Source organism: Maylandia zebra, linkage group LG5 (genome assembly GCF_041146795.1).
Source record: "Maylandia zebra isolate NMK-2024a linkage group LG5, Mzebra_GT3a, whole genome shotgun sequence".
Taxonomy (NCBI): Eukaryota; Metazoa; Chordata; class Actinopteri; order Cichliformes; family Cichlidae; genus Maylandia; species Maylandia zebra.
Genome location: NC_135171.1, coordinates 25,998,253 through 26,015,273, shown reverse-complemented (window position 1 = coordinate 26,015,273; position 17,021 = coordinate 25,998,253). Strand labels below are relative to the sequence as shown.

Below are 17,021 nucleotides of genomic sequence, written 5' to 3'. Positions count from 1 at the left end.
CTGTTTCAAACAGCATTTATTGTTGTGTGAGAAAATATTGTCTCGGGCAGATTATAGATCTTGCAATACAATTTAAATGACAAGATCAAAAATCTCCTGTGCCACCAAGGGAAAAAAAACGAACAAAACTTGCAGGCAGGTGCAGCAGCTTCTGCCCACAGAGTTAAGGTCTTGTGCCTCCTCGCTTTTAGAGAATATGTTCCATATGTTGGCGAATACCATCACTGTTACAAAGAGCTACGTAGCATCATACATAAATCTTTTCAATATTTAACTTTTTAAATAACACTCTCAACTGCCACAAATTATAAATTAAAATCTAAACTCGATTTTTGCATTCCTTAAATTACTTCATGTAAGCCGATATAAACATACATTTACATATTTACAAAACTATACACATGCACTTTTACTACACTGAGGTTGTACACATGTATGTATAAGCTGTACACACACACACACTCTCACGCACGCACGCACACACACAAGGTTTTGCCACACATATGGCTCCAGGAGTCACCAATCCAATCCTTAAAAGTAACCATTTGTGCTTTTCAAGTTTCCTCAGCCACATTTGCATTCAAGTGCAAATTCTCGAGTGAGGATCGCAGTAGACTTTTTTCTTTTTGCCCCTCCCTCCCCCACAAACCATCTCACCTCTGTAGTGACTTCACATCTAACTAACCAGGTAGCTGCACCGGGTACGCCGACATTCTCATATCACCGTACAGTTTCACAATATGGAAAAATTAAGTAAACACTCTAAAGTCTCACCAACGACACGTCATAGCTGGACTGAGAGTTTGGGACCTCGGAGCAAATGGAATCACTTGTTCCTTTAATGCTCAATTCAATTTGTTTTTCAAAATATAGTAAAATAAAAAAATATTTTTAGTGCTCGTTTCCAAAGCCTAAGCCTCATCCCTGAAAAAGTTTTTTTTTTAAAATCTATTTCAAAAAACTTTTAATTTTGTGCTCAAATATAAAACGCTGTTATAACAGATAAATTCCCTTTATATATTTTTTTAATTCAACTCAGGTGACGTGACTCTGAAGTGACCCTTTTCAGGAAGGAGGAGGAAAAAATATACATATATATCCAAGAATGACTGGAAGATTACAGGATACAGCGAGAGAGCTCACTGAGACTTCCAACTACCTGCAGCATTCAGGTGTAGCCAGATGCTCAGCAATATCAGTCAGAGAACAAATGATGCATGGTTATCGTGCATGCACCAAGTAATTCCCAGAACTGCTTAATAAACATGAGCACATGAAAAACAAAGTCCCGGAGTCAAATGTTACCAAAAAAAAAAGAAAAAGTTATTTGCACCCCTTCTGATATAGTTTCAATGTGAATGCCTGCAGTAACGGCTTTGATGTAATACCATGAATATTATCCTCCCATGCATTGCTGCTTATCTTGGTCAGAGAAACGAGTCTAAGCAGAGATCCCCCCCAACCTCCCACTCCCAGCTGTTCTGAAGGAGACCCTGAGACATTCTTAATCTCTCTCGTGTGTCCAGGTCCTCCTTCCAGTTGGAAGTGGCCTAAACATTTCACAAAAGAGGCATCCAGGAGGCGTCATGACAGATGCCCGAACCACCTCAACTGGCTCCTTTCAATATGAAGAAGCTACTCCGACCTCCTCTGGAATAAAGGAGCTTCTCTCCTTGTTGCTAAGAGAGATCCAAAAACCCCTCGGAGGAAGCTCTTTACCACCACTTGTATCCACAATCTTGATCTCACCACCTGCAGCTTGTGGCTGTAGAAGAGGGCGGGAAAATAAGGTCCACTGATAAACCGACAGCTTCAGCAACACTGCACCAGTCTATCTCTCTGAATATTAATGGAACAAAACTCATAGTAACTGAACAAACAGAGGATCTGAAGGAGCAGCTTATACATCACCTGCAACATGCAAACAACAACATGCAAATGATATTATTGTTATTATAGAGAACTCTTGAAGACAAACCCGTGTCCATAGCTGTCCAAGTCCAGATATGACGTGAATGTTAAGTGGGACTTTCACACTTCAGTATACACAGTGACGTTTCAATGGCAAATACAATCTAAATATATTTTCAATCAAGAAAATCCCATTCACGATTAAATAATTACACTTTTCTCACGAAAGTCTCGACTCACTTTGGCCTAAAATAAAATCTTTATATGAACACGTAGCAACAGTGGTTGTGGAAAACAATTTTAAAAAAACGTACACAAATAAATGAACAAGTAAATCTACAAAAAAGCACTTTTCCCCTCCTCATTTCAAAAATCAGTTTTAAAAAAACTTTTTATGCAGATAACCTTCAAATACTACACCTGTTGGGAAGCGTTTGTTTTACTTTCCCAAATTTTTTAAGAGCATTGAAGAAGCTTTGTACACACAACCAGGCAGCTTATTTAAGATGATAAAATCTTTAAAATTAAATTTTATATAAATTGTATTTTTTAAATTTTATATAAAATTGGAGGGTGTGAAGTTAAGATTTCCTCTCACGTGGTTTAAATGTACCATAGCTCGGTCATAAGCAGTGTGCACAGACTTGCGAACGCTGGGTTTTTTGCCTTCCATTAACCGCAGCTTGTCTACAGTGTCGTCCATTCCCAGCGGCAGTAGTTTGTTACGAGGGAGCCATTGCCTGAAAATGAAGAGGGACATTTTTTTTTCTTTTCATTTTACGTTTTAAATTTAGGTGACAAAGACTAACACTAAAATTCAACATGAGTTTATCCCTGACTGTGTGAATCTCACCAAGTTCTTTTGGTGTCAAAAAAGAGCACTAAGAAGAGCTTCTGGTCTTCCTCCATTTGCCTCCATTCACCAAGTTTGAGCACCTCCAGAGGAGGCACGGGAATGGGTATGCCATTGTGGAGAAGTCCTTCCTGGGGCATGTCAGGATCAACAATCTGTAACAGCAGATTATGTCATATACGGCACATTTAGCAACACAGGAACAACGTTTATCTAGACCAAGGCTGTCAAACATAAGGCCAGGGGGCAGGAGACTGCCCGACAAAAACTCCAATCATACTACACCCAAGTAATGTGGGGTGGCTGCAGTTTAGGAGGTTGCTCCTTCGTGCCATGTGGGTGATTATTAGACAGAAAGCACTACAGCATAGAAGAAAGTGCTTGTGTAAATGGGAGAGTGGAAAATCACCACATAAGAGTTTAATTTAGTAATAAGTAAACACCATCTACAACCATTTTTATAATGAGTAATGAAACTTGTTTAGGTTGATGGAAAGAGGAGTTTTTTTTGGTCCGGCCCATTTAATATCAAAGTGCATTGTATGCAGCTCGCGATGTAAAATGAGTTTGACATCCCTGATTTAGACCATGGAGTGTAAGATTGAATGCATCCTCACCATTGCCGGATACGATGGATATCCCCTGCATTTGGCCCAGACTAGGTCCAGTGGTGCAAGTTTAGTCTCGCTATCTAAAGACAGAAGTGTAGACTTTCCTGTGAACAGGATATCCCAATACATGCAATTAATTTGTATTCATGACAGATCCTGAGCCCAAACTGAGAATAAAATGAAATGTGTATTTTTTTTATGTGTGTAGGCTCATAAATTACTAATCTAAACAGAAAACAGAGCCATTTCACTGTGTTTTGTCTTCTCGTGATACACACCAGATCCGGAGATGTCTCCGTTCTCGCTGCTAGGAACTTTAGCCAAAGCAGGTTTACCCCGACTGCGTTTGGGAGGGGAGACACTGCAGAGAGGAGTGGAAACCAAAACAAGAAGGACCTTTTTAAATTCAAGTCAAATTTATGGAAAAAAACATGCATGCTTCAGTTCAGCACTAGTTTTTCCTGTCCTACTCATACTCACCTTAGGTTGGAGTCGTCTTCATCGTGTTCTGCAGAGCTGTGCTTTCCATTTGTCAGGCCTAGCAACACCACAAACCACATGGTGACAAATACAGACTTTCTTCCCCCTGTTTTCTTTAGAAAATCAAATATCTGTAATGCAGTGATCCATCCGGTCCTTACCTCCTTCTGTGGGCGGAGGAGGGAGTTTGTCTGCCTCACTTTCTGAGCTGTGGCCTCTAGACCTCAGGCGGTGTGAGGAGGGAGAAGGAGGTGCTGGGGAGGCGTTTGGGGTAGGAGGTAATGTGGTGATGTTGTTCACACTGGGTGAATTCGGGCTGGTGGCGGTGCTATCCAACCCGTTGCTTTTAGCCTCAGAGGTTTTACCGTTCTGTTGTGGAAGGGACTTGTTCTTCACCATTCGCGCGCCATTTTTTGCTTTCTTAAACAAAACTGACGTGCGACGACCGACTCCGACCAGAGACAGTGTTGGAGGCGTGCCCAGTGGCGTGACCTCGTGAACAGCGTCTGGTTCCGAAGAAGGCGTTTCTCCGACTTCAGCCTCATCTTCGCCTTGGCTTTTGCTTCCACTCCGGGAGGACCTCTGACGTTTGTAGGAACGTCCGGGTGACCTTCGTCCTCCCGTTACAATGCCCAGGATAGGGGGCTCCAGGGGAGCATCGCCTGGCAGCGGTGATGATACTGGGCAGGTAAGCTCTAGCACAGGTGGAGAGTCATCTGGGTAAAAGAGAATTTTTTTTTTCATCTTACAAGTAATTCATCACCTAAAATCTTCACTGGATGCAGATTTTCCAGTGTGAGAATTTAACTTTGCTAAATTAAAACTGAAAAAAGCCAGAAATTAGACTCTATGAATTTTATTAAAAAAACAATAATAAGTAATAGTAATTATGTATAAACTGCACAATTACTGGCTTAATTACCTGCTTTAGGATTTGACACTGCTGTCAATAGTCCATTCTCCACATTTGTCTTCTCCCTTTTCTTTTCCTTCTTCTTCTCCGCCTCGTCTTCCTCCTCCTCCTCTCCCTCTTCTTCCTTTCCTTCATCCACCTTCTCAATGCCATTCACAGACTGAGCACTTTGCTGCTGGTTCATCTTCTGCCTCAGAGTGTTGATCTCTCGGCGCAGCAGCCTAATGCGCTTGGTGCGACCGCCGCTGGTACGCATGGATGCGACTACGTCCAGTTTATCCAGTAAGGCCTTTAGTTGCTCCTCTGTGGTTAAGTGCAGTCTGTTCTCTGGGTCCAACAGAGAGTCAACTACAGAGATTACAACCACAAAAACAAGAAGGAGGAAAGAAAAAAAAAGCCAGATGAACAAATGAAGCCTGAGGGTTACATCCAAGAAAAGATGTGATCTATGTCCCGTGCTCAACTCACCATCATCCCATGTACAGTTGTAGAAGCCATGTTTGTTTGGAGCCTCTGGCAGGTGCATGCCTGTACTGGGGTCCAGGCCGATGCTCTGAGACTGCCTGTGGGCGTGGCGGAGAACGGCACCTCCCACCTCCCGCAGTTGTAAGGCTGCTCTGTGGAACATGGTGTCCTTGGAGTTGTACTTGAGGCAGTTCGAGATCATGAGGTCGAAGTCCTCTTCTAGGTCAGTGATGGAACAGTAGGCATGTCCCTCCAGTTTGGTGCGCATAGTGGAGAAGTCCATGGGTTGGGTAATAAACTCCAGGTAATCTGGGACCTCGGCGAATCACAGAAAAAAGGAATGTCAGCAGAGTCACAGTACAGTCAAAGTAGCCATGCTGCTGAGTGAAGAGTGCATTCAGAACAGGCTGCTGTCTAACTGCACCGACCTCTGACAGATTGACGGGCTGAGAGAAGATTTTGGCTGTGTCCTTCTCTTGTAGTTGCTCCAGGGTGGATCTCAGAAGCACCAGCGCAGGAGTCAACTTCAGCTCAAGAGCAGCCTGCTGAATTTTCATCTGTGTGTGGTGACATAATCACACAGGGGAGAATACAAGGTCACTCTGCGGGGTGCAAAAGAATGACAAATGCTGCGGGGAACAGAAATTCATGCTCCCTCGAACTGTTATGTTAATTTCTCCTCATCAGCTGGTGATTTCTTAAATGAAAACATTTAATGTTTGGTCTATAAACTTGTCTCAGACTTCCTTTTAAACACACCTGCTCTCTCTTTAGCCGCTCCCTCTTGCGGATGAGCTCCACCAAAAGTCTCGCTCTTTCCAGGTCTTGCCTCAACTTTTGCCAGTATCGCAGCTCCTCTCGCGCGGCACTCAGCTTTTCATCAGGCTCCCTCTGAAAATGATAGAAAAAGCTTTAAAAAAACACCATAATTATTCTTTTTGTCTCTCTTTAGTTCTCTCTGTCCAGATGAACAGCATCAAGTTTTGGGGATCTACTAGGGCTGCACGATTTTGCATAAAATGAGAATCACGATTTTTTGGCTTAGAATTGAGATCACGATTCTCTCACGATTTTCTTTTCCAGTATAAATATTTATTGCACTTATTAACTGCACATCAACTTCGTAACAGTTGAGACTGAACATAAAATAAACATAAAAACAACAAATGTCTCACGTTTTGTTGTTGTACTGCTTGAAATTCCGTCTCCACCGTTGCTCGACGCTGCGTGTATAGAGCAGGTAGTGCAACAATAGAAAAATAGTTGCGGGACGGCACTGTGTAGCGTTTGTCTAGGGTGTTGATCATTTTCCTAAATCCCTCTTTTTGCACAGTGTTGATGGGAGCCATATCTTTGGTCAGGTGATAAGTGATAGCCTCCGTTATTTCTTTGTGCCTGCGGGAGTTCGACGTGTATAGGGAAGCGCTGTATAAGGTTCCCGTTATTGATGTTTGGGTGGTTGACCGGGACGGATTTTCTCCTGTCACTTTCTCGTCATCCCTGACGTGCTCTCCGTTGTTTTTTCCCTGCTAATTTTAGCATCACACGGCACAGCTTCTGTATCACGTGGTATAAGGCTCCGCCCTTGTCATTTGTTGAGCAGGAAGAGTGAGCGCTTGTTTTCATGCAGATTATGTCCCAGATCAAAATGCGGTACAGTCGTCGTTGTCATTTTTCTTTTTTTTTTAAATCGTTGTCATTTGGAAATGAGATCGCAAATAAGTATGAATCGCGATTTTCTAACGATTAATTGTGCAGCCCTAGGATCTACACAAGCTGCACATCCAAAGTTGTTATAAAAGTTTAAAAGAAACCAAAAGAACGTGAGTTGAAATAAAGTATATTTACCAACTTAGCAACTGTGAACACATCTCTTATCAGCTGTGTATTGCGTAGGACATCTTTGCCATCTCTGATAATAACTAACGACACATTTTCACAACATTTTACAGGCCATCTCGACACATTGCCCAGCAGCAGCAGCAGAACTGTGAAGGATTTTGTGGAAGCTTGCCATATTCAAAATCAGCCACTGCAAAGTGTGATGTCTGGGCTTATGTTGGATTTCAGTGTGTGAGGATGGAGAATAAGGTGTGAAGTGATTTTATTCCCGTGACTTGGCTGATTCTGATCTGAACAGACTCTCTGAAGGCCTCAGACACCAGTTACATCCTCCACTGACAGCAGAATAGAAATATTTCATTTTATTTTGTCATTTATATAATTTAAACACTCAGCTGCATTCATATTGTCATGGTCCTGAGTCTGAGGACTCAGTGTTTTGTGTTTCCTTATGCTTTTGTTCATTCCGAGTGTGTATTCTGTTGTTATTTTGCCATTTGTTAGGTTTCTGTTCTTTGCCTGCCTGCTCCCACTTCTCTGTGTTCCCTCTGTCTGTCCATGGTGTTATTGTGTCTGCTCATGAGTCTGCCTGTCAAGTTCAGTGTCCTGTCTGGTTCTCTGTCTGTTAATTTCCTGTTTTATTCTGAAGGTTCATGTCTGATGTGAGTGTGTTCAGTTTACATTTCCCCTGTCCCGTCAGCTCTGATTTCTCCCAGCTGTGTTGCCCTCCTGTCTCTTATCCCCTGATTACTGGTGTGTGTGTATTTAAGCCCTGTGTGTTCTCCTGCCTGTTGCCGGTTCGTCTGTATTACTCCATGTAAGTCCGCGCTTTTCTGCATTCATCTGTGTCTCTCTGCGTTTTTGTATCCTCCGTCAGTCTGCGTCTCTCTGCCTTTCACCCCGTGTCCTGTGGATTTCTAGTTGCTCTTTAGTTTTCCCAGTTTAGGTTTCCGTTAGTTTGTCTCATTATTTGTTTTCTGTTCCTGCCACTGACACCTTGTAAATAAACTCCACTAATCTTTTCATACACTGCTTGCTCTTGGGTCCTTTTTCCAACTCCACACGGCTCGCCTCGGCAGCCGTGACACATATTGTTTCTGCTGCTATCAGTACAGACACCAGCTTTACAGAAGTGAGAGATCTGACTACAGTCACATGGGTCAGCGATGGCAAAACCACAGGTGCTGCGTTTGCAGTCACATGTGTGAATGCTAAAAATGTAGACTGTTTATTTTCATTTGTGCTCAGTCATTTACACACCACTGCAGTGCAGTTATTACTGAACAGTCACTGTTGTGTTATAGGTACATTTGATGACGTCTCTCCTCACCTGCTCTGCAGTCCTGTGGGCCTGTAGGTGGGAATGAAGCCGCCGTATTAAAGGCATCCCATTTCGCGACTGTCGTTTCAGCAACCAGTAGTTATGAAGCCGCTGCATGAACTGGTTCTTTCTCTGGACTTCAGCTCCTGTGCAGATCTTGTTCAGCCTGTTGAGACACAACGTGAGAGTTTATAGATTAAAATACTAGTATTAACATTATAACCACTGGATAGTGACATTATGATAAGGCTATCTGTAAAAATCTCTCAGTGACATAGATTAAAATCAGACAGCAAATGGTAAACTATGGAAATTTGTACAGTATGCAAATGACACACCTGTGCGACGGGATCTGAGGCACCAGCAGCACAGGAATATTGGAGCGACGTGACCCACCAGACCCTTTTGAATTCTTCTTCTTTTGTCCTTTGGTAGCTTTCTTGTTTGGTGATGAGGGGGGACTCTGAGTATAAGACCGCTGACCCCGATTACCCCTGCCCCCCACGAGCCTCCCTTCCACCGACTCATCTCCAGACCCGTCTCGCCGAGACCCAACAGGAGAGTGATGCTCACAGAAAGCGGTCTTCTTCACGGAGAAGGTGGTGCCGTTAACACCTGTCTCCCGGACTGGGTCTATCTTCATGAACAAGCCAGCCTTCTGGGCGCAGGTGACGTGAAAAGCCCTGTAACAGTTGGCTTTGTGGCACTGAATGGAGGCTCCTCTGCCTTTCTGCTTACACAGGTAGCAGGTGAGCTTCCAACGAGCGGGAGGGATGTTACTGACCCCCTCCACGGGCTCAAGGAACACCGTGTTGGCAAAGCAAACTTCTGGGATCCATATGGCACAGACAACATGGGCCCAACGCCCATCACTTGTCTGTTTGAAGGCACCTCCTCGGTTGGGACAGAGAACACAGTCTACAGGGCGGGAGGGGGACTGCAGGCAGCAGCGGCACAGCCACTGGCCCTCGGGGACGTAGGGCACACCGTAACACTCCTGGTGGACGGCCAGGTTACAGATGTCACAGAACAGGATGACGTTACTGTTCAGACATTCGTCATCCAAGCAGACGCAGCAGAAGGCGTCCTCGTCGACAGCATTCTGGGACAGAGCCTGGCTGCGGGACTCCAAGATGGACTCCCTCTCCAGGCGGTCGATGAGCAGCTCAAAAGTGTCCGGAGATACGGATGCATGGCCATCGGACACCCTCTTCTGGTTCACCATCTCCAGCCAGGCGAGGTCCTCCTCGTCCATGTCGTACTCTGCCACGCTGTCCTGCTCCTCCCCAGATTTTTCTATGTAACGATAGTAGGCTGCCGGGAGAGGAGGCGCCTCTGTGGGGGAAACCGAACTCAGCACGCGGAAGGTCGGCTCAGGCAGAGGTGTTTGGAGGGCCGGCTGCTGAAAGGAAAAAGCCGATCCTGTGTGCTGATTAGAGCTGGAGCGCTGGTTCTGGTTTGATGTGTTTTTACCACTCCTCCTGTTTTTGCCGTTTGCGGGTTTCCTCCACGTCCTGGTTTTACTCTGTGTCTGCTCACTGTTCTCCTTGTTACTGTTGCACTCTGCAATGTCCTGGGCCATCATCTCGTCCTCTGTGATAACTGGCAGAGGATCTGTGATGTTAATCCGATGGAGTCTTCCATCTAGGTCCACTTCCACTATTTTCTGAGCCTGAGCGTATGTCAAAGTCTCCCTGGATGGAGAGAGCTGCAGTCTGTAAGGGGAGGGGGGCCGCAACTGGCCAGATGTACCCCTGCCCCTTCCTCTCCCTCTGCCTCGACCCCTACCCATGCTGAGTCTGCTAACAACTGCCTCGCATTCCCACCTCCTCGTCTTCTGCATGGGACTTTGCACTAGCGCCCTTAGAAATAGAGAAGAAAAATGTTTAATGCAACGATTGAAATTGCAGCGTCAACACTATTTGGTACTTTGTGAAATTATATGCAAAGATTTACTGTAGCTGCTGTATATTCACATTGGAGAGCATGGAAGATATAAAAGCTTAGGGGAGAAAAACAGAGTGCCTATATTAAGATTAGTGAAAACAAAAAACAACATATCACCAAATTTCTTCTACAAGCAACTTTCGCCACTCAGTAGCCACCTTGGTAACTCATTTAGGCAGCTATTTTGATACCCTAACAAGGCAAAATAGCCATTTTTTCTACTACACATTTGCAAAAATTCAAAACAACACAGCTTCCCTTAAGGATTCATCCAGAGTGCAGACACGATCCGAACGCTTTGCTGCAAAATTCAATTCAATTCAATTTTATTTATATAGCGCCAAATCACAACAACAGTTGCCTCAAGGCGCTTTATATTGTACAGTAGATTGTACAAAAAGCAAGTAGAAACACCTGCTGCGATACAGCTGAAACTATCATGAACCTCAGTCGTGCATGTGCGTCAGACAATAAAACAACTGGTTGACTGCCACTTCTGCCATTACAGATTTCAAATCATCTTTGGTCCTGATTAAGCTCACTGGGTTAAGCAGGCGACTCCTTTGGCATATGGCTAATGTGGAGGCCTGGGTTCAGTTTTTGTTGTCTTCTTTCTACTATCCTACCAAATAAAGACTAAAAAGCCCCCTACCCAAAATACATATTCTTTTAATGCTCTATCTCTGTCTTATTTAGTCACTGAGATCACGTTGTTTGGATTAACAATGAAAGCATTTCACATTAAAACTGTCTGTTTAATTTTATTTCTACAAGACAAGCAAAACGTTACATATAATTTTTGGCTGCAATTTTGGTCATGTGGAAGGTAATTTATGGTGCACCAATTTATGTACAGCATTACCTGTATATGGTTCAAATGGCAGTAAAGTGATTTGACTTGATGTTGCACTGTACCAATTGTGCACTAACAATGAATCCAATTTGACAGGGGCCCATTTATTTTTCTATTATTTTCATTATTATTGCACTTTTCCGATATTCGGGAATAATTTGCAAAATTTACCGACCAATATAAAGCAACACTCAATAATCTGCTCTGCCAGGTAAAGTAGTTTTTGTATGCCTGTGGCTCTTAATGTGGTTTTGTGTATGTAAATTAAGGGTCACACCCAGCATTCACACATTACATATATTTTTATCACCACATTTCCAGAGTAAGAAAAATAAAGCCCCTAAAACACGTTATAAAGACATAATGAGAATATATAGGTTTTATGTATCCATTAACGTGTTTTTTTTAATTAATTCTGCCCTAAAAGCTTGCTTTATTCTGTTTATTGGTGTTTTCTTTTTTATTCCTGTGTAAATAATTACAGGGTAAAAGGGGGTCAGCTCGGGTGCTGTGCTCTGTAATAACACAGTAAGCACTCATGTTGCACAAACACAACTACAGTAACTTGCACTGCTTGCATCTCGCCTCTCTCACCATTGGTCAAAAGGGGAGTCCGTAACGCGAGCACAAGTCTCGCCCACCAATAAAACGCTAGCACCATGTTTTTTTTTCTACCCCCTTGTTGCTGTGCCTAGTTAGGTTGAAGCGCGCTAAATACCAACCCGAGTATCTAACATCTGTCAGCCATTTTAGGCGCACAACAGCAGAGACAACGACTGTATTGCAAGTTGATTAGCAGCCCAATTATACATGCAAACAGCAGCCAGAGAGCAGGTGCACTGTATGCACCGAGTCCGAATGCATATTACATTGCATGAATGCTTTAGATCACGAGAGTGCAAACGTGCAACGTTTTCGGGTATTGCTTTGTAGTCCAGACCCCTGCAAAAAAAAAAAAAAGACCGTCTCTTTGCCGATGTGATAACGTTTCTCGGTCGGACAGGACACACGGATGCCGTGTGACAGAAAGGCTGATTTTCCTATCAGTCCTGAAAGTGCCCTTTAAAAAACACACCAGAGTTGTTTACCTTGTTCAGTCGTCCTCTGCAGTGCGAGTGCCCGACAGAAAAACTGCACCAAGCTAAATGTCAGCTACTGACAGACTACAATCAAGGCAGACATGCTAGCCGTTAGCTTAGCTAGCCGGTAATTTCAGGAGCGACAGCGTCATCTTCAGCACTCCCGTTCTCCGCCGTGACTGCGCTTAAACACACAAACTCGACCCGGTTTCATTGGTGTGGTTTTAACCTTTCAAACGATAGTGGTCATCAAACTAGGGACACCGAAATCCTGAAGATATCAAATTAATGTACCTTGGATGAGGCTAAATATTCAGTCAAGATGGCTTGAAAAATACGCCCCTTTAGAAAAAACCCACCTCAGCCAATCACAGGGCGCCGCTGCACCTCGCATTCAACGCGCACCGACTTCTGATTGGTCGATGGGCTAAAGCGGACTCATCGGACTCGTTCTAGAGCTCATCATCGAAAGAAGCGGTGAGGAAAACAACCTGAAATTTATTGCGCGCCTTCTGGCCTTGTCTCCCATCTCCTCCAGACCAGCGCAGTACCCGTTTCACCACATTTTCAAAGGGGAACATGCGGGTTAGTTTGTGGAGCTCGTAGCAGAAACGATCAGTGAAGAAAACACATTGCTGCTACCATCAGGACTGTTACCTATCTATTTATTATTTTCATTTGTGATTACTCTTTTATCCTGACGGTATGGGTGTTTATGCTTGTTTGTGTGCACAACAGTGCTTTCTTCCTTTAAATGCCTAAGGCTACCTGAATATTGTTGCTTACTGATTTCTTAAACATGACAATGAGTTCGCCAAACTCCAATCACCCCCACAGTCACCAAGCCTCGAGCCAACAGAGCACCTTTAGGAGGATGAGGTGGAAGTGATGGGAGAGTCACATCGTGGCGGTACAACTGGCAACCATACTGAAATGATAACTTCTGCTGTTGTCATGTCAATCTGGACCAAACCTTTTGAGGAACGTTTACAGGACCTTGTTGAATCTATGTCATGAAGACTTGGCTTGAGGCACGCTCAGTCATCCATGTAAGGATATCCAGATGAACAGAATCACCTCTATGGAATTGGAATTAAGTATTGAATTAAAGCACTTGTGTAGGTAAAGTGGGGTCCAACAACAGTATGCCAAAAACTCCAACATCCAGCAACAACAGCAGGAAAATGCCTCAACATTATATTCTATAACAACAGAAAGGAGCAGAAAACACAACACACTTAGTGTTTACGAGGAGAAACTTTTTCCATCGCCTTTCTCATTGGTAGAGATCTTTTAACCGCGTGAGCATGAACACTGTGAAAAGGAGTTCCCATACCGGGAGTCGAACCCGGGCCGCCTGGGTGAAAACCAGGAATCCTAACCGCTAGACCATATGGGACTTACGTTCACGTCAGAGATGTGTGCAGATGAAAAAAAAAAGGTTAAATAATGAGGAAACTTCTCCACAGTCCTTCGCAGTGGGTGTAGTGGATTTGTTGACAGTCACTGGCAGCTGTTACTGCTTCATTTAGACCCGTTTGGAGCGATTCTCTTGCTGCTGTGAATTTAAAATTCCGACTTTCTTTGGGAAATAAAAAAATAACAATAATACTACTCCATCACTGGCTAAATGAAGGAAATTTCATTAAATTAATTTAAAGCCACGCCGATACTTTTTGTGCACACAACGGCAACCCAACGGACCGTCTTCATGACAACCGAGCGAGCTCCACCCACTGCAGATGTAGACTGACGTTTGGCAGCTCTGAATAGATTTTTGTTTGTCACATGTGTAGTTTCAAGACCATATCCGCACGAAAGAAAACACAAAGCCTCTTGCATGGGTTATTTTTATTTTATTTTTTACATTTTATTTCCCACTGACCCTTTCTGCATGTCTCTATGGGCTTCTTTCATTTCTCTAATGTGTACCTCCTGGTCTACTCTGACCTGACCTGACCTAGAAGGTCGTGTTGAAAGGACAGAGGAGACTTGATCAAGTATGCATGGGTGTGTTCTCCGGGGGAACATAAAGCCTTTAAAGCGCATTTGTGTGCTTCTGTTATAGCCACTTCCTGTTTTCTGTTGGTTATCACAATTGCTATAGTGAGATTTTTTTTCTTCATTTGCTTCCTGTCTTTGTTTTTGATCTTTTTTGCCATCCTCATCAGTTTCCCCTGCCATCATCTTCTTAATTCTTTGTGTGCCCCCAATCGGTTTCCCAGTTTTTACCAATTGCTCATTTTCTTTGCTGGTGTTCCTCATGCCATCTCAATTTTTGGTTGGTTTACTTTGTTGGACCTCTTCACTACCAGCATCCCGCAGCTAGCCCCTTTTATTCATTTCAGTAAATACCCTTAAACATCAAATCCTCACACCCCACTCTTAGATTGGGCACTTTCCCTAAACTTTCTGACCTTACATCCTCCTTCTGATGCCACATTTCATTTTATTCATACAAATTATTGATGCTGCCATCAGCTGAGTGGACAAAACCCAATTCTATAAGCATGATTACAGCTAAAATTTTGATCTTCTGGTCCTGGATTTGAATCCAGTCTAGGCAGCTTGTATGTTTTCAGTGTGTCTGAGTGGGGTTTTTTTTCTTTCCCATGTACTTTGGCTTCCTCCCACAACTTAAAAGCATGCATCGGGCTAGTTTTATTGGTGATTCTTATCAGACTGTAGGCTTGAATAGTTATCTATGTATTAGTCTATGTAAAATGGGGAAAAGTTGTCTCGGTATAAGAAGGAAACAAATCCTAATAGCACTCTGGAGAAAACCACCACACTCACAGGAAATAAGCAATACATTTTTTTCTTTTCATAGCAGACTACTGCACTGGGAGTGCAATTCCGGTCCACAGTCCATGGCCTAAGAACATGGTCTGAGTTTTCAGCTTGGTCATAGACAGGAAAAGATGGTCACTCAACGAAATAAGCAGTCAATCATATGTTAATTTTGTAGCTTCCTAAAAGAGTTTCCACCCACCTTCCACTTAAAAAAGCTTTGAAAGTGGCATTCCCAGGACTTGATGTAGAAACTCACTCCCACCAACACAATCTCTTGGTCTTAGTGCTTCCATCAGGTTGGTCACCTACTAATTGTGCAGTAGGCTTTTCCTCCTTTGACTCTCATAATACATAAGTTGCTAGCATCAGTTCCCAGTCCAGTTTTTTCTTAAAAACTCCACATATTCCCTTAAAAATGGATCTTCCTTCCACTAAAAAAGAACCGGCCAGTCCAGGGTAAAACCATTTGCAATAAAGGTGTGCTTTTTCCCATACAACTAATTCAACCAGCTCCTCATGTGATCTCCAGCACCTTTGTTTCCTGCCTCTCCACACCAGAGTTTCCCCCTTTCTGTCCTCATCGAAAAGGGCTCCAAACCCACACTAACAGTATTCAACTTCAAATAGCTGGCAGCTAGACAAGAGGGGAACCTCCCACGTGGATGTGGCTAAAGTCCACACATCAAATAAATAAATAAAAACATGCAAAAGAAGAAGAATAGTCCTAAGCCAATAGCTGGCAGAAGATCCTCATAATGATTCCACTGTGCCACATTCTACAATGTTACAACATTAGCCCTGCAACAGAAGCGTGACCTGTAGATGGTTTAGTGGGACAGGTTTTTAGGAAAAGGTAGTTCAATCATATTTCAGTCCTGCTTAAATCAGCAATGATTTATTTACTTTATTACTTTAATTTATTACTCTTTCTGCATAAGATGAAAGATGAGATAGATTGATTATATAATCACTGGCTTACTCACTTCTTTAGGTCTGTTCTACATTTTGAAGCTACAAGACACCCACTGAAAACACACATACATACTGATTCAATAGAAGAACAAATTCATATAGACAGTTTAGCATCATTCCTTTATTTATTTATTTATTTTTAACATCATGTGTATTTATTAAGTAACCAGTTCCTACTGCAAAACTGAAAAAAATAATTGCAGTTTGGCTGCTAGGAAGCCTCTTAGTTCATATTTTAATAAATGTTTTAAGACTGTGTACATTTTCAGAATTCAGATTCATTTGGGTGTAAATAAAACTTTAACTTCTTGGTTTTCCATTAATAATTAAACCATACTGTAAGAAACATGCAGTCAATCAGAAATACAAACCTGAAGAGGGGGAACAGGTCAAACACTGGTTTTAGAGCTGCAAGGAAAAAACAGTCTCTCACTCCATATTACCTTTAGCACTGTTTCATTTGCACTATTTCAAAGGCTTTCTTAGCAATTTGACACTTCACAGAGCTTCAGATGTCTCTCCAAGGGTAGTGAACACTGTCCAATAAAGCCTTGTTTATGTTCTCTGAGAGAGAACGTTATTTTATCTTCTTTCTGTGTACTGCAACCCTTTGATCGACATGGTCTCATTTCACCAGAGAGTGTAACACTGCAAAAAGTCATATTTTGACTCTTTCCCCACTGAGTGTTTTGTGTTTTGTGCATATGTAACATCAGCATCTCCAATAACCAGTCAAATATGCCCTAGCTTTCGCTCTTTCTACAATTACTTTTACGATGAGAGAAATCTTGCTTCAAATGCCCAGCATGCAATTTAAGTATCATGCAACTTATGGGGGCTCAGCTTAACTATAATGCAACCTCCTGTGAATCGGATTATGTTTATTTGCATAATCTGTTTAGTCATCATTAGAATGAATCACATTTTAATTCACACTGGAAGCTATATGTTTGAACATTATGCTGCTTGTCTCCACCCCCT

The 17,021-nt window shown here is 42.8% G+C and overlaps 1 protein-coding gene and 1 non-coding gene across 6 annotated transcripts; both read right to left on the bottom strand.

Moving 5' to 3' along the window:
• Positions 1-13,970, bottom strand: brpf3a (bromodomain and PHD finger containing, 3a). Of its 5 annotated transcripts, none has more exons than XM_004548622.5 (13): positions 13,680-13,970; positions 8,735-10,258; positions 8,406-8,562; positions 5,993-6,124; positions 5,662-5,790; positions 5,237-5,549; positions 4,778-5,116; positions 4,017-4,571; positions 3,856-3,913; positions 3,654-3,736; positions 3,382-3,479; positions 2,765-2,919; positions 1-2,651 (listed from the first exon to the last, which is right to left on the bottom strand). In XM_004548622.5, the coding sequence occupies exons 2-13, from the start codon at positions 10,237-10,239 to the stop codon at positions 2,468-2,470; spliced, it is 3,708 nt and encodes a 1,235-aa protein (XP_004548679.1). In that variant the 5' UTR covers positions 10,240-10,258; positions 13,680-13,970; the 3' UTR covers positions 1-2,467. The 5 variants fall into 5 exon arrangements, with proteins under 5 accessions (XP_004548679.1, XP_004548680.1, XP_004548678.1 ...); XM_004548623.4 differs by lacking the exon at positions 13,680-13,970 and adding an exon at positions 12,570-12,610; XM_004548621.4 differs by lacking the exon at positions 13,680-13,970 and adding an exon at positions 12,285-12,605.
• Positions 13,603-13,674, bottom strand: trnae-uuc (transfer RNA glutamic acid (anticodon UUC)). Its single transcript has one exon. It is a non-coding gene; the product is annotated as a tRNA-Glu (tRNA).
• Positions 13,971-17,021: the final 3,051 nt, after the last annotated feature.

What these genes read in the sequence shown, in the direction of transcription:
- brpf3a (XM_004548622.5), bottom strand. Translation starts at nt 10,239, where the DNA reads ATGCAGAAGACGAGGAGGTGGGAATGCGAGGCAGTTGTTAGCAGACTC. An exon ending in CCCACAGGACTGCAGAGCAG is followed by an intron (nt 6,125 to 8,405) that starts GTGAGGAGAGAC and finishes TATCATTTTCAG; the next exon opens with AGGGAGCCTGATGAAAAGCT. An exon ending in AGTGTCAAATCCTAAAGCAG is followed by an intron (nt 4,572 to 4,777) that starts GTAATTAAGCCA and finishes TCTTTTACCCAG; the next exon opens with ATGACTCTCCACCTGTGCTA.